This window comes from Amphiprion ocellaris, chromosome 24, assembly GCF_022539595.1.
Source record: "Amphiprion ocellaris isolate individual 3 ecotype Okinawa chromosome 24, ASM2253959v1, whole genome shotgun sequence".
Classification (NCBI taxonomy): domain Eukaryota; kingdom Metazoa; phylum Chordata; class Actinopteri; family Pomacentridae; genus Amphiprion; species Amphiprion ocellaris.
In genome coordinates this window covers 12,568,320-12,591,279 of record NC_072789.1, presented here as the reverse complement: position 1 = coordinate 12,591,279, position 22,960 = coordinate 12,568,320, and the positions used below count along the sequence as shown (strand labels likewise).

At 40.8% G+C, this 22,960-nt stretch overlaps 1 protein-coding gene across 4 annotated transcripts in view; it reads right to left on the bottom strand.

The window, feature by feature from the left end:
* Positions 1–14,712, bottom strand: part of LOC111565647 (neural cell adhesion molecule 2) — a 329,641-nt gene extending 314,929 nt beyond the window's left edge. For 2 of the 4 annotated variants that reach the window (XM_055008078.1, XM_055008079.1), the window contains exon 1: positions 14,464–14,709. In XM_055008078.1, the coding sequence (XP_054864053.1) occupies positions 14,464–14,515 (52 nt within the window). In that variant the 5' untranslated portion in view covers positions 14,516–14,709. Of the gene's footprint in view, positions 1–14,463 lie in introns of all 4 variants that reach the window. The other 2 variants (XM_055008080.1, XM_055008081.1) reach the window with 2 other exon arrangements.
* Positions 14,713–22,960: the final 8,248 nt, after the last annotated feature.

Below are 22,960 nucleotides of genomic sequence, written 5' to 3'. Positions count from 1 at the left end.
AGCTGATTGGTCCTTAAAGGGGTCAAATGGGGGTAAATCGGCTCGTATCTTTTGCTGGTCTCCTCTCTAAAAATAGCTCTTTATCACTAACTCTTCGTTTTTTCGCTTGCTGTCGTGCTGCCGAGTGAATCTGAGATGATCAGATGCCTCCCTGATAATTCTGTGACTCAAACTTTTGTTTCATTTTTGCATCAATAAAACCCCAAAACACTGTTCTTACATAAAACATAATTCCTGTTGCTTGCTTTAGATCCCCTGCCGTTTTGTCATTATTGTTAATATTTAATTAAAGCCCCAAAAGTGGTGAAATAATCCACATTAAGGCAGCTTTATCAATATTTAAAAAATACTTTTGGCAATGAAAGGACGATTCCTATTCAAGGGCTGTTTTGTTTTGCTGTTGTGTCTTTATATTCCCACAGATAATTGGCCAAATGGAGAGACAGTGAGATTTCCCCAGCAGATTGGAAAAAACATAATTTTCTGCAAACTACAACATCAACAGTAAATTTCAGTTTGTGGTATCAAGCGCTCCAAATCAAAGCAGTGCTGATTTACTCTCCTCCATCACTCCACACAACCACAGTGGAAGAATTCAATAGAAAAGTGGCAACTTCTCCACTAGAGTCAAAGAAAAATGTGTTTTTATTGTTTTGCTTTTTTTTTTTTTTTACTGTCACTATTATTCTCTGCAACTTTAAGCAGAGAATGTATTCTGGTGGAGGAATGAGTGATGGATGGAAACTTTATTCTCATTCAACAAGACAAAGAGCCCACAGCTGTGCTCGCGGCTCTGTGCTTAGACTCAGCCGAGCTTTCAGCTGAATGCTAATGTCACACATTAGCAGCAGGTATGTTTACCATGTTCACAATTACAGTTTAACGTGCCGGCATGCTAGCATTTGCTGATTAACGCTGAACACAAAGTAAAGCCGGCGCTGATGGGAGTTAGTTTTGCAGGTACTCGGCCATAAAACAAAATATTGAGCTGCTGACGCGACAAGAAAATGTTTCTGCAATTCATCCAGAGCAGAGAAAACAAGTTTCACAGGACGACTCAATATTTCAGGAACCAACAGGAAAAACGCTGAAGTCGGTGGACTTAGATTTGTCATCCCAAAGCACAAATGTGTCTGATGGTTTGGAGTGGATTGAACATGAGCTAAAACACATATTAGTGATTAAACCCTCAGGGGGTTATAAATTAATTACAGTGAATTAGCTCATTATTGATGTGATGTTGCTAAGAGACAGACAAACAGACAGACAATCCAGCGTTAGTTTCAACTTTTTGATGGTCCTTTTACTATTAACGTGACATGCCGTTCTATGAAGAAATCAAAGCATAAAATGCTTCACCTTGATCATATTTAGATTATTAAAAATCATCAAAAATAAACAACTTTCACATTCTTTTTTTTAAGGATTCACAGTGTTATAACTTTGCTAATCTACACAGAAGACATTTCTCTCAACTTCTGCATGGTTGTTCTGTTTCCGTAGAGGTGCAGGACTTTATACTGCAGTGAAAAATGAACCACACTGAGGAAAAATGTGACAGGAGGTTGGCGTTCAGTGGTTTCAATAGTCGAGATAAGTGCTATAAAATAATAAAGTGGTTATGCTGCATCATTTAGCATAGCAGAACATCACAAGTATATAATATTTGATTTATTAATGAAGACTTCAATTAGCAAAACATCATTATCCAGTGTTTACACATGTACAGTAGACTCACTGATTTGAACTGTGTAATTAGGCTTCCAGTCCTGGATTAGATTTTCAGAATGATTACACATCTTTGCTTCTCAAGACCCGAAAACACATCCAACATTAAAAAAAAAAAAAAAGAAAGAAACGCGCTATAGTAATTTCTTAAAACCACCATTGTGTAAATTGTTTCAAGGAGACAAAAGATGACGGGGTGATTCTCTCTACATATATATATTCGCATACTATGTTGTGCCACAAGCAAATATTCGATGCCAGTTTTTAATTAAGTAGACTTTGTGACAAAATATGAGTCAGTGCTGCATGTTTTGTGTCCAGCGAGTTGAGTGATTAGTCATTGTGTTAATCCTCGCTCCGAGGCTCGCTGTTGTCACAGAGTCGCTCGCTGTGTCTAATCTCGGGCATTGCAAAGATAATGATAAGAGTGAAGCAGGCCTCAGGGGCGCAGCACTCTCCACGTTTGTCACTAAGAATTTCACGCCATTGTCAAATGAGTGAAAGAGGGGAGGGGGGAAAAAAAGCCAGAAGTGGTGAGATGAAATTTATAGGCCGATAAATGAGGACAGTGAGAGAAAATTAAACACCACGTTCTTAATTTTTAATCACTATCGTTGCAGCTTTGTTGGATTCTTTTGAGGAACTTTCAGCATATATTACATAACGGGGGGCTTTCTGTATCTCAGGAATACTGCACTCTGAAAAGGAGACAACAGATTGTGGTAATTGGACCGGGATGGGCTTTGAGTTTGAAGAAGGGAGGTGCAACGGTGGAAGCAGTGTTACAATCACACAGGTTATTCGGGGACTCCTGGGGGAAGTGGTGGGGGACCTCGGTGAACTCCTCATTTCTGTGGGGCTTTATGTAGCGTGACGGTTCCAAATGAAACTCCCCGATCATGTGGGAGCGCTCTATTAATTTGTAGCTCAGGCCGCCTCCTTGGGGAGAGAGCTGCCACCGCTGCTGCTGCATTCCCTTTCGCAGCTTCCAGCAAAGCTCCTTGTTGCTTATTGACTGAGGAGCTGCACTGCAATGTTTCTCCGACTCCGCCGCCTCAAGTGCCGAGACGATCTATCATTTCTCTGGTTGCCTACTCCAGACTTTACAGGACGGATGAAAAGCAGCGTGAAATAAAAGTAATCTTGGTTCTCGGAGCAATATACAGGCTTTAGCTAGCTGGAATTCACTCTGTTCCTACAACATGGCATGCTCTTAGAAATCTAATCTGGTTCTGTTTCAAAGTCCTGTTGAAGTCTGACCACAATAACAGGAATTTCAGGATAACAAGATAGCAGTGGTAGACTTTTCCAAGAAGGAACCAGCTGGGAGCGGTTGCAAAATTGAATGAACACAACTTTAAACCAGATCACCTCAACAGTGAACACAAAAGTAAAGACACCAAAGTTTAGAAAGCTGCTTTGAACTGCATGGATTGAGTCACTAATCTGCAATCTTTGTTCCCCGAGACACTGTGATTGTGTTTTGGTCACTATGATGTTCATTACAATCATTCCCTGCCTTTGAAGGCCTGCACAAGATCACAAGGCTCCCTTAAGACTCGAAGCCTGAGGCGAATCCACATGAAAGCGTTCGGCCAACACTTGCAACCTTCCTGTAGATCTTCTTCGACTGCTTCTCTCTGTTTCTTGTTCAACCTATAAATACGTAAAAACAACACGAATGTGGTAGCCTGTAGGTTGCACAAACTCTTCAAGTAAGTATCACAATGTTCAGACTGTCTGTGACTTTCTGCTGAAGAAAAAAAAAAAAAGCAGGACAAGAAAGATGAGGTTTAGTAGGTAGGACAGCGGAATCCACCCAAAAATATCCTCCGCAGAGACGGTCATGTGGGGCCTGCTGATTTCAAAGGCAAAGAAGGACTGGGACGGACACGTGAGGAAGCTGATTTCACCCGGAGTGTCAGTAAACACAGCGTCCGATCTAAGTAAAGATAAGACAGGTTTCTTTAATTACTGAGAAACCCTTTGTGTATTCCCATGGAAGTGCGTGTCCTTGGGAACTCTTCGACTGGTGGGCGGGAAGACAACAATCCCAGAGTTGGGAGTCGTCCAACGAGGAACGATGAGATGCTGTGCAGATGCACAGAGTAATTAAAAACACGCCTACAGTCGCCTCGTGAGCCTTATGAGCGCTTGCAAGACAATCATTATAACTTTGAGAGATAATAACACGGTTGACAGAACAAGCTACACTTAAAAATTCCTGACGGCTGTTGTTCAGAAGAAAGTAAAAGCAACGTCAAATCCATAGGTGTTAATAACTGTATCGAGCAGCAGAACGACAAACATCATTAGCTTTCCAAGCAAATAACATTAAGCATGGATGCTGCTTGAAAAGCTTCCCACGTAGGGGGAGAACAGGATATCTTCCCCCCACAGACGCTGGTGATGAGACTAGTGTGGGAGGACCACGGAAAAAACAGAGCGAACACATGAAAGGAGGAAGGAATGAAAGGGGAAAAGAAAGTGGAAGAAAGAGGAGTCAAGCGAGAGGAGATGGAAACAAAAAACAAGCTGGCCCACATTGCATTAGGAGATTCCGTTTGAAGATTGTCTGGCAATCAGGAGAGCAGGGAGTGTTTTGCCTCACTGTGAGCGATTTGGCTGCACTGCGACCACATCTCAAGTGTCCCTCCGCCTCCTCCTGCCTCCCGACTATCGCTCACTCTCCCTCATATATTCCTCATCAAGCACTGCCTCCGATCAACAGGGATATTGACCGCCGGGTGAGAAATCTGAGAGGAGTGATCCCTTTTCAAGATGGTCTCTGCATCATTTCCAAGCAGAACCGATCCCTCAAGGGCACAACCTAAAGTCATCCTCATACTGGGGGGGGGGACCAGTGTACGTCTGGAGTTACACCAGAAGATGACCTCAACAGTACTGGATCTAAACCAGCAGCAGCTTACTACACCAGTAGGTTTCGTGAGCTGTGATTGGCAGCTGGGCTGATCTCCTTGGGCGGGTCAGCACCAAGACCACACGCTATTCACTTGGGGGTCCATCAATCACAATTTGGCTTAATTAACCAGCAGGAATGACAAGCAAAGAGGCCCTCTGTCTGAATGGATGGATGGATGAGTGGATACAAGGAAATAATGATAGATACATTACAACACAATAGAGCAGAAGATAATTTAATACTGTAAGCCCAAAGGAAAAACTCGAATCGCCGGCCAGCAGAGAAAACAGATCACAGCGGATGATGTCAGCCAGCAGAGAGCCTGGTCCACAGCATTCACATGATTTCCCCCCATCTTCACTTCAGACTTGGTTTAATATTGATTTCTGTTATCTTATTAACCAAACTTTAAACAAGTCTTTCCAGTGCCCTTGAGGTATAAGATGCTGGCCATGTAATCACAGCGTCTGAGCCAGAAACATTTGTCTTCCCTCCCTTTCTCTCTCAACTCAATACAGCTTACCTCCGTTATTGTCTGCTATCAAAGCATACAGTCAACCAACTCTCTGAGGATGTATGAAAAGCAATATGAAGAGAACTTAACAAGGCTTTAGGAAACTTTTTAAAACTCACATAGGGGGGGAATGAAAATGTGAAAATCTACAATTCGATGACAAAAATCCGATGCCCAGGGCTGAATCTTTTTAGTGGCCACACCTGCAACAAACATGGTACAGGAAATGCGGCAATACAAGACGTTGAGGTTTTTATTGTGTGGTTTCAGCATCTCAAGTTTTTCATTGAATTTGTGCAATATGGGTAAGTCAACAACTAGCAAATACATCAAAAGATGATTTCAAACCAAACCAACAAGGTGATTTGTTCAGAAACCTTTGATTATATTATGAAAACAGCCCACCAAAAGATGTCTCTTCTGAACTTGTATTAATTTTAGATTAACTGTGGTAAAAGTTTGCTGTAACCACAATGTACTGCACTTCTGCTTATATGGACAATAAATGGAAAGATCGATGAATCCTATGGAGGTGTATCATGGTCAAGATTCCAGGTTCCATGAGGCAAAGCTGAAGCAAATAGATTTATGAGGACACCTGCACAAGCTGTACAGAAGGAATCTTGGGATGACAATGAAACTGTTTAACATAAAGACATGCTGGCACTGGGAAGGATATTGGCACTCTTCTAAGAATAAATAGGCCATACAGGTCTCAAGCATATCTTATCTATATCTATATATATATATATCTATATCTATATATATATATATATATATATATATATATATATATATATATATATATATATATATATATATATATATATATAAATATATATAAATTAAATGCACACACTGTCGTCAACCACAGACAGTCAGACATGCTTACTTCTTTGTACTGTAGAAAATACAATACAAAGATAAATCACCTTCTTGGTCACTAAGAAAGGCAAAGTACCATGGTTTATTACACAGAATTATGGGTCAAAGTGGCCAGAAAAACCATAATAGTTTGCAAAATGCGACCAATCTTGGTATTTTTGGTACTGGGTCGATGTACCGTAAAAGCAAAAATACAGAGAACAGAGTTTCAAGCGCAATATAGATCTTTCTTTTAATAATAACATGGTTTTCATTTTCAGAGAACCATTTTGAAGGCTGTTATTTCAATAGTTCCTGAGATGTGGTTCAAACAGCCTCAAATTTCAATGCATTAAAATAATGCTGACTGTAGGTAAATGGACAATTTTAACAAAAAAAAAAAAAAAACAATCTTGGAAAGTATTTTATATATCAAGCACTATAGAGTCCAGAGAAATCCAAGATGGTTCAGCAGAAATTGTCGTAAAATTGTTGATGATTTGAGATGTAATAACCCATTCGACAGACTATGTACTAGGACATTTTAAATCTTTTTCTGGTATATTACATAGCATGTTGTGGTCTCAAGGATGAACAATGAACTTCCAATGAAAACTTTTGGGCGAACACCGATGAAAAGAGCTTGAGGAAAACCCTCCAAGGCATTACTCTGAGAAATACAAACATGTGTTTACACAAAACTCTTTTCATTTCTTTCATTAAAAATGTTCAGGGCTCTCAAAAACTTTGCCTGACCCCACGCTGACAAGTCTCCCAGCAAACAGAGCTGCCTTTCCAGCTTTCAAACGCTGATCAGTGTGTCCAAATCCTCCACAATCTCTCATTAGCGTCTGCTAGCCAGCACAGCCACAACCAGCATTAGTCCCTTTCTCAATCACAGTGATGGACCATATAGAGGTGCAGCAGGCGAACACTAACTAATGCTCCATCGAGCTCCATGCAGCAGGAAGAGATTGAAAATATTGTTCCCTGGCTGTCGATAGATGGCTCCTCTTCATTATAGTTCTATCTGTGTCTCAACATTAGCACAGCCAGCTGTCCGTTAATCCGTCATCCAGCCGCCCGCCCTGTCATCCGTCTGAGTCCAAATTTCATCTGTCATTGTGTTGGAACTCACTGGTGACATGAAAAATTCCTTTTAATGATGACTCATGAAGAGGTTTTATTATTTCTTTGTGCATCTGTACCGGCTCACCATCCATCCAAATTTATCTGTCCAGTTTCTGGAAAGTTCCTTCACTTTCAGACAACTCATTGCAAGTTTTCTGCACAGTTTACCTACTATAAATCACAAAGAAAAGAGTTACTTCAAAGGCATTACATTAAAGTGTCTTAGAAAGCTACTGTGCCACCAGATACAATCACAACAGTTTCAGTGCACGTTTGTTTTGATGCTCCATATTTCTGCAACTCGACTGGAGGGATGGAACGCCATTCTTCCAAAAGATATTCCTTCATTTGATGTTTTTGGTGGCTGAGTTAGGGTTAACACAACTTTCCAGAAAGGCCGACTGTAAAGGCCTCAGCATGTGATTTTCATTCCATCATATGACACCTCAGGCCCTATAGATGGATGCATTGGAATCCTGGAAAGGACAACGGTATTTCAGGATGGAAATGTTTCAATACAGGTTAAAGGTGATCCCTCAGAACAACTTGATACTAATTTTCAGTGTCTCTATCCTCTAAGAAACAAGTGGACTTAAAACATGCCAGCAAAATGCCTTAACAGAGTCATGTTATAGTTCCTAGTCTCAAGTTTCATCTTTAATTTCTCCGTGTATTACCAGGATTCAAAAGAGGCTTAAAAAACACACTTCAGAAAATCACTGGCAGCACTACAGAAACACTGGTAAAGGCTGAAAATGAATGCAAAAGAAACAAACTGTGCATCTAACAAGCTCATGTAATAGTTAGGACCAAAGAAAAACAAGCTGCTATGTAGAGATGCAACAACTAATAGATTATTCAATTAACTAGTTTGAATTTTTTTAAAAGAAATTCAAGCCTAGATCCTGTGGTTCCACCTTCCCAAATACGAATATTGTCTGGTTTCTGGTTTCTTTCCTCCTGTAAGACAAACTGAAAAGACACCAATCGCCATTTTTCTCTCTTTTTCTGACAATTTATAAACCAAATGACGAACCGCGAAAACAAGTTACAGATTAATCAACAATCCAAATGCTATACAAATGGGATTTTTGTTCCGTCTGGTAAGTTTATGCTGCATATTTATGTGTGAATAATATGTGGGGGTTTCCCACTTACACTTGAGAGAGTATTTGAAAAACATCTTCGCTGCGCCTCTAAATAGATTAAAACCAAATAAGAAGAGAGAAAATAAGACCTTGATGCCCTACTAGTCGCATACACAATGCCTCCCACTCTTTCGAAGAAGCTCACGTAAATATATTACACTAAAGTATGTCAAAAGATGCATTTCATATATTGCACTGCGTCTATGCCACGGGGAATGAAATGCGCACCGGGAATACATACTGCTGGCATTTTAAAGTTAGTTAAGAACTGAACAGGATAGTAAATAAAGAAAAGACCGGCTGAGCAATATCTGCCGCTTTCACCTGAGAATGAATAAATTTAAATAAGTGAGCGAATTGGGAAATTATGTCAAGATGATAAAGCAAGCAAACAGGAATTTCCAAGAGCTCTTGCCACCCCTAAAACCACCCAATTAACTCATTTTTCATTTCGCAGTGAAACAGGATACTGTATTTAACAGCTCCAGTCTTTCAGCCCATCTTCTGGGGTGTTTTATTTTGTTTGTTTTGTTTGTTTGTTTTTTCGTAGATTGACATTGTCGTGTTAATCAAACTCTGAGCTTAAACTTGGCCCTAATGTACGCAAATTTACAGTTCACACATACAGATCACAGGTAGTAACACATCTGGTAACACATTAGAACCGCTTCAGCCTCCTACCGGCAACACATGCATATAAACAGGTGGAAACAAAAGTTTCCATATACATGTAAAGACTATGTATAACATGGCAGTCTTGAGTTTCAAATGACTTGTAAAACTCTCAGTTTCCTATGACGGAAAAACAATCATGCATTTTATTTTTTCTCATAGCTCTTCCGGAAATGTGACGAAATCTTTTGGGTAAAAAAGGGGCAGTGGTGGTGCAACGGTTAAGTGTCTGGACTACTGATCAGAAGGTCAGAGATTCAAGCCCCGATGTGGGCCGCACCAGTTAAATCACAGCATAATCACCTATAAATCACCTCAACTCCAACTTTTTCTCTTTGTATTAGTTCAAAAAAGCACATTCTGAAAATGTTCACATTTAAAGAACTATCTTTTTACAAAACTATATGAAGAACCTAAAATTTCTTAAGAAAAATAAGTTCAATTTCAACAGTATTATGCCTCAGTTTATTATTTACACATTGCAGCTTACAGATCACAGAGTGTCTACAAAGGAACAAAACATTCAGTCTCAAGTATCCGGAGCTCAACAATCTAGTATTTTTACTTGATTATCAAAACAACTTGTCAAGGTCTAGAAATTATTTTAAATTTACAGTTTTACAAATCTGCGCTTAGTGTCTTCTCTGTAATTTTTACCCTTTGCAAAGTCGTCCCGCGGGCCGAAATGGACCATCTGGCGGGCCGGTTTTGGCTCACGGGCTGCATGTTTGACACCCCTGATAAAAATAATGGGAGCAGATGAGCCGGGGTGACTGGAAACTCAAGACCGCCATGGTATAAACGGTATTTTCAAGGATATGTAAACTGCTGTTCATGACTGTATATTAACTCCGAAGGATGTTATCAACCCTTAAAAATTTGAATTATCATGTGGCTCATTACAACTAGAGGAAATTTGAATCCTAATCCCATCACTATGACTCCAAGCCTATCCAGCCAACCAGACCAACTGAAAATACAACACAAGAAGACAGTCTGCTACCATTTAGTTGTGTTTATGTACACATTACGTCATTAAAAACTTCCTCTACAATTTATATCTCGCATAAGATTTACATCAGCCTCCTTTGAAACAAACCCCAAGGCCCCGGTGCGGTTATTAATTCGGCCTAAGTGGGTCACTCAAAATGCAACAGCACAAACTTAAGTGGTTCTGAAGCTCTGCCGCCATTTGTCTGATCCCTCTGTTCTTCATTTAATCATGCCTGCCGGTGCCCAAACCCAAAAGTGAGCCTCCGACCAACAGTGCTGCCTCCCGCGAGAGGATGCGCTTTGGAGTATCGGCCTGTGAAGTCTGCGAGCGCCAGTGAACGCCTGAGCTGCAGAAATACAGCGAGCAACGGGAAAGGCAGGCAGGAGAGAGCATGCAGCCGCTCTCCTCCATCCATCCATCCATCCGTCAGTCAGCCAGCGAGCCCACTGATGCTGTTGTCACCCTGGCATCCTGGCGCTGCCTATTAGCCTGCTAGTTAGACTGGCATTTAGACTGGCGGGACACACATAACAGGGAGCCAAAGGTTCCCCTGCTTGGCTAGCAGCAAACTGATGTAAAACAGTGGACGAACCGGCAGGAGCGCACGGCAACATTGCAGCAGCTGCCTCCTCCAATCACATCAGTCTAGCCTAATTTGATTCCATCTCGACAGGATTCAATTACATTTTATTAATTTTGGCACAGTGCGACTCCATAGAGTTTGATTTAATCTCTGGCAATGCAATTTAACTAGATGCAATCAGATTCCCTTGAATTGAATGAATTTTTAAACATAATCTCTTCTTCCCGTCCTCCCGCTATATAAATCGTCCCGTTGCTCACTCCATCCTGCCCAGTTTTCCCTTTCAGGGATTCAGAATATAGAATTTCATGAGCAATGCCAAACTCCTCTTGCACCAGGACCCCGACTGCGTTGTCTTGACTTGTGGTTGGGAGAGACTCCCCCAGGAGAACATTAGTCACTTCCATGATAATAACGGGTAATTTGAGTGAAAACAGACTGAGGTTGGCAGAGGGTGTTATTAAACATGCTGCTGTTTTTGCTCTGGGTGCTGCAGAATATGCCAAATGTTCACCTGGTGGAGCCTGATGTTGTGGCGGCGGCGTCCTCTCGCTGCCTCTGCAGCTGCTTAAGTCACTCAAAAGTCAAAAATATGTCATTATAAGACAATCAGTCAGACAATATTCGGCTTACAGGTCTCTCAATCCCTGATAATCCTGTTACCTGTGGGCTTAGAACAGTTTGTAGAATCCTAAAAACCACCCATGAGCAAGGCACTTCGTTTCTTTCAAGCTTTTGCAGAACGATTGATCTCTAAATTTCCCATTGCAGGATTATGAGATAAAAGGCTTCTTAACTCTTTCAACCCCAAATAGTTTCTTTGCTCGCGTCACATTTTGACTCACTGTTGGATCGTTTTTCACTGCAATTAAAGTCCTGCACTTCTATGGAGACATTGTATAGATGATGAGGTCATTTAAGAGGAATATACACGCGTTTCTTAAAACTGCTGAAAACAGGCATTTGGGCAAAGTCACGGGGCCTCCTATTTAATAATTTAAAAGTTCTTCAGGCTTTGAGTTTGGAGACAGACCGCAACATCACCAGGTAGAAATATGGCGACGCCATATCCAAGAAATGACTGCTCATTTCCTTTCGGCCTTATTTCTGCCATTTCCTTTCCAGCAAGCTGACAACAAGCACAGATGCTTTGTGGTGTTTTCCTCCTGCAGCCAGGTGTTTAGAATAATACCCTCTCCTCCTGTCTTATACACGACGTACAAATTCAATGCCGAGGCCTGAACTTGGCAGATCGAGTGCTAAAGGGCACACATGAGAAATCAAAAGCTTGCAGGCAAATAAATAGCATATCCATAACACCGAGATTGCCCTTTGTACAATCCAGAGCCCTGCTGACTCTAGTCGTTCCTTAAATTGATTTCTCATACGCAGCTGCCTCGAGGGGGCGATTCCATTTTCATATATACACTGGCTCTCTATATGTGTGCTCCCTTTCCCAGTCTATTAATCAAAATAATGCAATCAATTTCACCTTACAGGAAAAAGAAAAGAGCCATTTTGTTTTTTGAACAGCTTCACATGTCTTGAACAGGAAGGAATAGGTGACCAGTGTTGTGCAGCAGCTTCCACTGTCAAGCTACAGGAGCATTTCCAGCTACAGATCCCTGCCACATGATTCACACAATGTGCATTTATCCTCGTATGTACATAAACCAGAACAGCATGTAAGCAAAGCTAAAACATGCTGCAGCCCAGGCTCAGGGTGCTATGAGAGACACTTCAGCGCAGGGGCATAAATCTTCTCAACCCCGAGCCGCTGACATTTCTCCCCCCTGAGATACAGCGAAATATCTTAATTACGCCACTTAACATCACATTGGCGAGTCCCGGGTGAGCCCGAGCAAGCATATAATTCATTGTGCTGAGCATCTGTAAAAGCCAAATACATAAACCTTCAAGGATGCAGACGGCAGTGCAGCGTAGACGGTGAGCTGGGACTTCAAAAGCAAATGTTTTCCTTCAGGAGCCAGAGGGGGTAAAACAGAGGATATGTGCAGAGTTAGTGGAGCTGGAGAGGGGCACCGGGCCGACTCCTGCCACAAACCAGAGCTGTCGTCACGAATTGGCAAAAGCGAGTAAAAGCTCGCCGGTTCTAAGTCGTCTCAGTGATGGATTAGCGGCACCCAGAACTCCTCATCCCACTGCATTCCACACAGAGCATCCTCCTCATTGTCTAATAGGTCAATTTGCGTGGACTTTCCTCAAACAAAAAGCACGATAAGAATGGAAATTGCTCGGTGAGGGTGATGCAACACGACTGCAACAAAGGGGGGGGAAAGAGTAACAAAGCCATGAATATTCCAGTTAAGGCTCACCAACAGTAGCCCTGCCTCTCTGTGTTGGATTAAAACACAATAACAAACCAAAGTTCACGGAAGCAGCGCTGCTCTGAACGCAGCCTCTTCATCTTCTTCCATCATAACAACTGCTCTATTGATTAAAACTGGTAGAAATATGAGCTGCCAATAGACTACCGGCCTCTTGGAAATGCTGGAGATAATAAACTCTGTGTCTCTGTGGCCCTCGGCAGCTTCCTCAGCATGCTAAAGAATAAATAAACCTGTATATTGAGGGTGTGTTTTCATGCTGCATGGGCTCAAATCTGAAGGCCTCCTCTGCTTTAGAGTTTACCACGTGCTAAAATGCCATAATCAGGTGCTGAAATTCATCTTTACCCCTCTAAAGCTGGGTTTATGTGCAGCACACTGAAGGACCATAAAACGTGATCTTTTAGCTTGGGGAACCTCTTTCTAACTCCGAGACCCTGAAGGACCCCAGCAAGGCAATATCTTTATGCAACAACGACCAGTGGCTTCACTCTTGGCACCACTTTGCAGCGCTCTACCCCCACCTGCCGTTGTGCGCCAGGAAGCCACAAAAAAAAAAAAAACTCCCTTTTTCCGATCTGCGGTTTTAGTTTTGACACCTTTTCGTGGAAAATCCAAGGAGATAATAAACTAACCAGTCGTCCTGAATGCTTTGGAGCACAGGCCGTCTCGTAAAAATGCATGCACTGCGGTGTGAAAGAGGCTCGCTGCTTCTGCGCTTGAAGAAATGCGTTTCCAGTTGATATGAACATTGAGGAGTTGGGTGTTTTTTACGCAGTCTGCGGTGACACGGCGACGCGCGTCACTGATCAGGCAAGAAACACACACAAACAGGGAATAAAAATCCAACTGTGTGGACGCTTCTTTTTCCCCACTGACCGTGTGACACACGTGACACACACGGCTTGGCGGACAGACACAATCAGCGCCACATTCACATCAGGTGCGCCGCGAAGCCAATTAACGTGTCTGATCTCCCCAAACTTTGTTGATCGTGAATCTTACATTATCACGCACAGGCAAGCCTTAATTTGCATGTTTTTTTAAAAAAATCTCCAAATTGCAACACAGAGTGGACTGGAAAAGGGTGGAAACTCAGAATATGGGTTTGGAATTAACGCCTTCGTGCGTAATGCTAGTTTAAGTTTGTTTTTTTTTCTCCCCAGATTGGAACATCAGCATCTTATAAGCTGCTCCGAAAGAAACTGACACGATTTCGAGAACAGTTTCAGTCCAGGGAGTGCAGCTCAACAGCTTCCCCACCCTAAAAAGCAGAAAAGGACCCCATCATAATCCCTCTTTTCAGTAAGAAAGCATTCTGGCCCCTGCAAGACGTGCTCCAACTACAAAACAACGTCCAGTTAAACAAGCCAGCCCTCTCTCTCTCTCTCTCTCTCTCCCCCTCTCTCTGCCTCCCCCCCTCTCCCCCAGAAGCCTCTCTCTCTCTGCCTGCCGCAGATCAGCACGGCAAATACGCACAACTTGTCCACAAAAGTCACCGAGCCCCGAAGCAGGGGGGGGGTCTCGGCGCACTTGCCCCCCGCAGCGCGTCTCTTACCTTGGCTGCCGCAGACGAGCACCCCGAGGAGGTGGACGAGTTGGAGCATCATCCTGTGGCCGCTTTCTCAGCTTCTGCCTCTCGCCTTGTGTTTCAGCTGCAGCGTTGAGTGAGAGGACGGGGAATAAAAACGCACACGGACCGGGCACGACACGCACTCTGCTCCGTTCATCCGCCGTCTTCGGCTCCGCTGGCGACTGATCTGCCTCCGCTGCTTCCTCCGGTCGTCCTTCCTATACGCGCGCTCCCGCTCGCCTGCTCGTTCACCGTGCCTGCTCTGCGCTGAGGACCCCCCGGCATCACTGCTCTCTAAAAAGCACACTGCTGGAAGAAGAAGAAGAAGAATTGAACCATTCATGTCTTTAATTTCACATATGCTGTCATCAAGGCTGGATGAAGATCTGAAGTCAAACTAAATATCCAAACGTCTAGAAATCCAAGGAAAGTATCTCAGAATTCTGAGGACCTTCAGGCTGACTGGAATCCACCAACCTGCAATAAAAACAAATGTTCATTCCCAGTCTTGCAAGAATATATTCATGTTTTCATCCTAACTTTGCTTAATTTCAATAAATAGTCCAAGCTGGATCACAAAACTTTCTCCAAAGTTCTCACAGATCGTTTCTTTAACCAGAAAAAAATGTTTAGTGGACATTTGTGAAATAGTTCTCTTAAAATCTCCCAATATGTCTCTTAAATTTGTTTGTATGAGGACTTTTCTGACAGATTTTTCATCAAATTCTGACCATTATTCACATTTTTCCCCACTTTCAGACAGTCAACATGATGTATAATTTAATCAGCAGGCCCTGGTTATCCACCATCTGTAATCCTACATATCACAAATAAAAGGAAATGTCTTCTCGGGGACAGTTTTCCACCACAGCAAGGCTCACGCAAGAACATTTTTAGATTCTTTTACTGAAACTTCAAGCCAGATTTCCAAAACTCCCTTCAAAGTCGATAGAAATTGCTTGTTTCAGCCACGATGAAAGTTCAGGAGGTGATATGATTTCATTTGTACGATTTAATTTAGCAGTTTCATCCAAAGTGATGTACATCTGAGAGCAGATATAACACAAGCAAATTCTCCCAATATGTCTCTATGTAGATATTCCATTAAAAATCAGCCGTTTCCAGTCATTTACCACATGAACAATGTCTAGACTGAATTTCTGAGTTATTTAATGTTTGAAAAAAAAATTGCTTTTCTTCCAAAAATAAGGACATTTTGAAGTGACCCCAAACTTTTGAACAGTAGTGCATAAACATGCTAACTAAAAAGAAATATCTTCTCCGGGCCAGTTTTGCACAACAACAAGCCTCAAGCAGGAACATTTTCAGATTCTTTTACTTAATTTCTCTTAATTTCTCCAAATAGTTCGAGCCAGATTTCCAAAATTCCCTCGACCAAAGCTACAATAGTGTTCACGAGGAGGTGCACTAGTGATTTGTAATAATTCGCAGTGAAACGCTCCTAACAAGTCCCTTATGTCATTTCTGTTAATCAGTTGTGAGAACTTTTGTTGACAGATTTTGCTGTGTAAAATTCTCAGCATTAATCACAGCCTAATCAGTGCGATTCAACATCCTTTCCAAACTGTGACAGATTTTTCCATCATATTAAGTTAAATTCTGGTCACCAATCACAGCTTCCTTGTTCTGATGCAGTTTTAAATCAGTTGTGTGGCATGATAGAAGACCAGCATCCCTCCAACTACTGCACTGATTAACACTTCTAAATTCATTTTTTTCAATTTCTAATTAATTCTCACTTGAACATACAATTGCATGTAATTATAAACGGATGACAATCACCCAATTAAACTCAAAAACAGCAGGAAAACTCTAATAAACCTGTATATTAACTGCCCTGGAGGACAAGAAAAGCAACTTGTGTGATGCAGTAAATTCCCAGCTAGCATTTAGCAGCTTTAAGAAACAAATTTAGCGCTCAACAGCTGGTCGAGACCAAAAATGGAGATAAAAGAAGAATAAGTACTGGGCTTAAATCCATCAGGTGGCCAGAAACACAACTCCAAATGAATGCTAATGCTGTTCTTTGTCTGTTGAAGGAGCAAATTGGCATTTTTTTGCAAGAAAGTTCAACATGTTTTCTTTAAAACATTTACATTGCTGTTTAAGGTCCAAAAAATACACATTGCTAAATGTCTGTTAGATTGCAGCACCCCCATGGGGCATCAACTGTATTTTTAATCAGTCCAAAGCAAGCACATGCTAATATACTCACCGATTCATGCTCCCATTCATTTTTGAAAACATTCTGCCTCTTTATTTCTTTGTGAAATTGGCTAAAAACACTGCAAACTCAGTAACAATGTGTAAACTCACACAGAAACAATTAGATGAAACAGAGCTTTGGGGATTCCAGGTAGAAACTACCGACAATTAAACATAATCTGTATTTATTAGCCAAATAGCAATGGTAGAAAATTCCAAACTTCAAGTTGTAAACTCATCAGTTCTGACAGACGGCATATTTGTGAGGACGGTGATGATCATCTCTCATGGAGTGAAACTCGGAGATCTCAGATTTGCAGGCATCCCTGTTGGGAGCAAATGATGTTTTGAATTAAAACTGACAAAACCCCGATCCACTTAGCCGACAAACAGAAATGAAACTGGATGCTGAAATGTATGCAGTCCTCAGGAGGGATCTGGTGTTTACATATGCTAAAAACAGACGAGTCTATGCACATCTACACTACCAGTCAAAAGTTTAAGAACGCTCCAGTTTTTCCTGTTTTTTATTGAAATCCAAGTAGTTCAAATCCAATGAATAGCTTGAAATGGTACACGGATAAGTGATGAACTGCCAGAGGTTTTTTTAAAAAGGCAAGGTTGTCCAAAACTGAAAAAAAAGTACATTTGAGAATTACACAAAAAGGTCTTCTTCAGGGAACAAGAAATGGGTTTACAACTTAATGCTGTTCTGCAGCAATGGAGGTTGATAAAGCCTTGAAAGCTGATGCGACTAAATCCTACAGGTGTGAAGACTTGGAGTTGCAGGTTTGACAGGTCAAGTTGTAGCAAGAAAGCCATTGATGAGACTTCAGAAAAAGAGGCTCGTCTGGGCCATGAAACACCACCAATTGGCTACTAAAAACAGGACTAGTTGTTGCATATTGAGATGGTCAAATGTCAGACTTTTCATTTAGTTTGTGATCTTATTTTTTCCAGCATAAATCTAACTTGAAAAGACTGAATATAGATTTTGTTGTTTTTTTTTTTTTTTTTTTAATACTTTGTTCTTGGTGTCAAAATTTAAGAGACATATTGAGAGGATGTGAGAGAATTATTTCACAAATGTGCACTAAATATTTTTTCAGGTTGAAACAAGCAATCTGTTCCAACTTTGGAGAGAGTTTTGTGATGCAGCTTGGACCATTTATAGAAATTAAGCAACACTGGGTTGAAAACATGAAAATATTCTTGCATGATCAGGAATTGCCAACATTTCTTTTTATTGCAGGTTGGTGGATTCCAGGAGCCCACAGACTAGAAGAAGGTATTAGTGACTGATGAATCTAAATTTGAAGTCTTTGGTTCATCACGCAGGATTTTCGTACGCTACAGCAAGACAATGACCCAAAACATCAGTCCAAGCTATGCCAGAACTACTGTAGTAAAGAAAAGAACAGGATAGCAAGCTTGAAAACATGGAGTCTCCAGCACAGTCTCCAGACTTAAACCCCATGGAGCTGGTTTGGGATGAACTGGACAGAAGAGTGAAAGTAAAGCAACCTTACAAGTGCCACAAATTTATGGGAACTTCTGCAACAGAGTTGGGAAGAACGTTGTAAAGACGATTTGATTTCCATTGTGGAAAGAATGCCACAAGTGTGTTCAGCTGTTATATCTGCCGAACTGTGAAGAGTCAGAAGTTTAGAATACATTTTGGTTTCTAAATTGATTTTTTTTTTTTGACTGAATTTGTTTATTTGTTCTATGCTTTCATTTGAGAGTACAATGAGACACTAACATGCAGAATTTCGAATAAAAAACATGAAAAATTGGGACGTTCTAAAATTTTTGGCTGGTAGTGTATATAGAGCTGATGGAGAAGAATCCCTCAGATTCATGTATTGGTGGTCTGAGGTAACATAGCGTTTGATTGCTGGATGGACTTCAGCCCATGCTGGCCTCTCCAGGTTTCATTTCAGGATAACAACAACTCATTTTCTGGTCCACGGCTTGACCCATATTGCTGCGCTCCTAAAAGGACACGAGTCAAAAGGGCTCCATGGCTGTAATTCCCCAAAGTCGCCAGACACGCTGATGCAATGAAGGTAACCGGTAACAGATAAGGAAAAGTCCCGACCTGCCTAACAGCTGTCCAGAGGTGAATTGTCAGCTCTCAGGATTTTGTAACGGAGCAATTTGTGTCAAACTTTCTGAGTAAAAAATGAGGAAGAGGTGAAACTGAATCTCAGCAATGACTTCAAAGGAAAAGGCTGAAACTGTCGATCAAATTTCACCGACCAGGTAAATGAATTTGGTGTAATTACTAACAGACTGTTGGTGCTGTTCAGAATCTGGCTTCAATCACTGCATGAGGGGCCACTTAATATACTTTCTCTCTTGCTGAAAGTTGTGATCATTATATAACGAAATTAATCACAGAATTCCACATCAGTTCTTTGACTGACAACTGGTTTCACCATGACATGAGGGGAAATTTATGGCTCTAAGTGTTTTAGCCCCATGGCTCCTTGAGTCATTCAAATAGCAGCGTTCTTTTTTTTTTCCTTTCTGTTCAGTAATGTAAAATGTCTACCTGCCCTTTAACAGGTTGATGAAAGTGCAAAAAAGAGCCTAGTAATGCAGAATTATCCAACCCCCTGTGTGCAATACGCTTGACATTAACTATTCAGCATTTATAAAATGAGATTGTTTCAAAAGAAAAGGAGCCAGCAAGGGTGTGGTGAGTGCAAATGTAGGGTTTGGTCTGTCGGTTTAGGTCTCATTTATAGTGGTGCTCTGTGAACACTTCAGAAATCTCTGTATTTCTGCATCAATGTGACGTAAAACAGATGTGAGTAGATGAAGACACTTATTGCACTTGATCATTTATTTAATGAGAAAAAGAATCCAATATTATGTACACGACCGTTCAAAAGTATGAGGTCACTTAGAAATGTCCTTATTTTTAAAAGAAAAGCATTTTTTTTCAAAGAAAACATCAAAAGAATCAGAAATACAGTCTAGACATTGTTAATGTGGTAAATGACTATTCTAGCTGGAAACAGCTGATTTTTAATGGAATATCTACATAGAGGTACAGAGGAACATTTCCAGCAACCATCACTCCTGTGTTCTAATGCTACATTGTGTTAGCTAATGGTGTTGAAAGGCTAACTGATGATTAGAAAACCCTTGTGCAATTATGTTAGCACATGAATAAAAGTGTTAGTTTTCATGGATAACATGAAATTGTCTGGGTGACCCCAAACTTTTGAACAGTAGTGGGTGAGTGATTGGCGAAAGTTTGTGAACCTCCTGGATTAGCAGTTAATTTAAAGTCAGAATCAGATGTTATCAGTCAACGATTTGAAGAACAAAGATCCATCAGAGTCTGATTTTCACAGCACATATTGGTGGAGGAACTCAGTAAAATGGTTCTTGATGCTCATCATGCTGGAAAAAGTTTATTTTTTTTTCAAATATCTCTAAAGATTCTGGAGTCCACCAATTCACAGTTTAATTGTGTACAAATGAAGACAAGACCATTGTTCCCCTCCAATGGAGTGGTCAACCAATCAAAATCACTTGCAGAACAAGATGCATCATAGTCTGCAAGGTCGCAAAGAACCCAGCTTCACCTCATGGCAAATAAAGGCAAAACTTAAAGTTCATGAGTCTTCTGATGGTAGCATCAGAAGAAGAATAATGGTGATGTTTATGGCTCACTCATTGTCAAAACCAACATTGCTGCCTTTCTGCAGTTTGCTAAAGATCAAGTGACAAGCCAGAAAGCTACTAGTTACATGTTTTATACACAGATTAGACCAAAATACAACTTTTTGGTTTGTGTTATGTTTGGGGATGTGTGCTGTCACCTGACCTGTTGTCCTTGTACAATGAAAACATCATGAGGAAAATACAAGGCTTCCTGGGAGGATCTATCAGAGGTTACAACATAAATAACATACGTTATGCAGATGACACAGTGCTGATAGGAAACAGTGAAGAAAACTTGCAAACCATAGTATCCATAATTAATACAGAGCCAAAAACTTTGTCTTTAAACAAAAAGAAAACAGAAGTAATGATAATTTCAGAGAAAAATGTCATCTCAACCTCAGTTCATGGATGACATCAGATGGGAGGTGTGAAAGAGATATGTGGAGTAGCAATGGCAAGAACAGCATCTATAAAAATGAAAAATATACTGACAAATTAAAAAAAATAGCAACTAGCATCAGTATGAGGACTCTCAGCTGTTACATTCTACCAGCTCTGATGTATTACACCAGCTAAAGGACATTGTCAAGACATCTGTCTATGAGCTAAATCTGCAAACAGACCTCAGATAGGTTCATGTTTTGAAATGCCAAATCAAAATCCTGATCTTAATCTGGTAGAGATGTTGTGGAAGGAAATACAGTGAGTACTTAATGAGATAAAATCCATCAGCATTTCAGAGTTGAAGCTGATTTGCTTAAATTCCTCAAAGATGAATCAGGACTGATGAATACCAACAGGAAACATTTAGTTGCAGCTGTAGCAGCAAAGGTTCACTCCCAGATATTTAATATTATATAATGTTCCCCAGTAAATAAATTAGAAAGTATAATCCTTTCTTTCTTTTCTTTGTCTTATTGCTTTTCGGTCTTTTGGGTCTGAAATGTGATTCCATTACAGGTCATATTTATGCAGAAATATAGGAAACTGTGGCTCTCCTGTCAAGACGAACACTACACTTGAATTTTCGCATCTCTTTTTCTATCTTTGTGTGGTTTTGGATCTAGAAAATGGAAGTTGGTGTGTTCTAAGTAAGTCTCTTTATGTTGTGGTTGCAGCATTTGCACCGTCATGCTGTCGCAGTAATGCTTAGATTACCTTAATACTAGTCTGTGAGGATAATATCAATTCACGCGTCACTCAAAATGGTAAATGCACATATCGGAAAAAAGGTGCAATTACATAGCTTTAATATGGCATATTTTCCACTTGCTTTAAATATATAATCACATAATAGGTGTTATCAGAGCACGTCTAACTGCAATCAGTCCGTTTCACAGCAAACATGTCACCAGCCACTTCCCTGTTGCACTGCGTTGCATAATGCCGCTTCCTTAGTGATCGGGAAAAGGCTAAGCGTTTTGAACTTCCTGGAAAAACTTGCGGCCAGTCTTGAAGTCAGACTGTCAGCGATTGCTCCGTCATCGCCGCCGTCACCCGGGTGAGCCCTGTTGCCGTAGCAACCAAGTTAAATGGCTGTATTGAGGAGAGGCCCGGCGTCGTATGCACAGACAATTCATTGTTGAGGTCTCTGTGGAGCTTAAACGAGTTAAAATGTCACCCCGGCCCTCCAAAGAGCGATGACGCATTTATCGCTTGGAGTCGGATCAGACTGGAGGCTCAGCTTGACCTGCAATTACAACGCCTCCATCAGGACAAGAGCTGCAATTTCTGAAAATGTGCAAACACTGAGGCAAAATGGTATGTTTGATATCAACAAAGCCAGATCCATACTCTTGCTATGATTTCATCACATTAGCTAATGTGCACTGCCCTGCTTAGTCATAAATCTTCTCCATTATAAAATCTCTGCGCTTCTTATGACCTCTGTAAATATCACAACCGATACTGTGTTTACTGAAGCATTCAAATTCTGAATGCAACTGTAGTATTTCCATGTGATACTTCTAGTCCACTATGACACACTTTTTATTTGACTGTGTTCATTAGACAGCTTTCTTTTCACCTCCTGTCACATTTTTACTCACCGTACGTTCATTTTTTTTTTTACTGTAATCTAAACAAAGTCCTGCACCTCTATTGATATAGAACAAACACAAAGAAGGAAATAAAACTCAGAAGTGTTTTTCTTCCAGTATAGCAAAGCTGTACTGCCAAAAATCGTAAAAGAGGAAGAATGAAAATTTAATTCTTTTATTATTTATAGCAGTGGGACACGATTAAAAAAATTAAGAGCTAAATTGCATAAAGTGGCTTCATTTCTACTTTGTTTTCATAATAAAAGCAGCCCAGCCATAAAACAATTTTCATAAAACAACATTCTCAATATTGCCTTTACATAGTATAGATATTTAACTATTTACATTTCCCCTAAAAATCTCCTCTAACCCTAATGCTGAAAAATCGCACAAGGAGTTTGTGGACTAACTGAAATGTTTGATCCGGTTTCTCTTTCATTCTGTTGTGAGGCTCACAAAAACAGACAAACATGACATGCCTTCCCCAATATGATTCAGCTCAAACATGAGAAAATGCTGTTTGCATTTCAGTC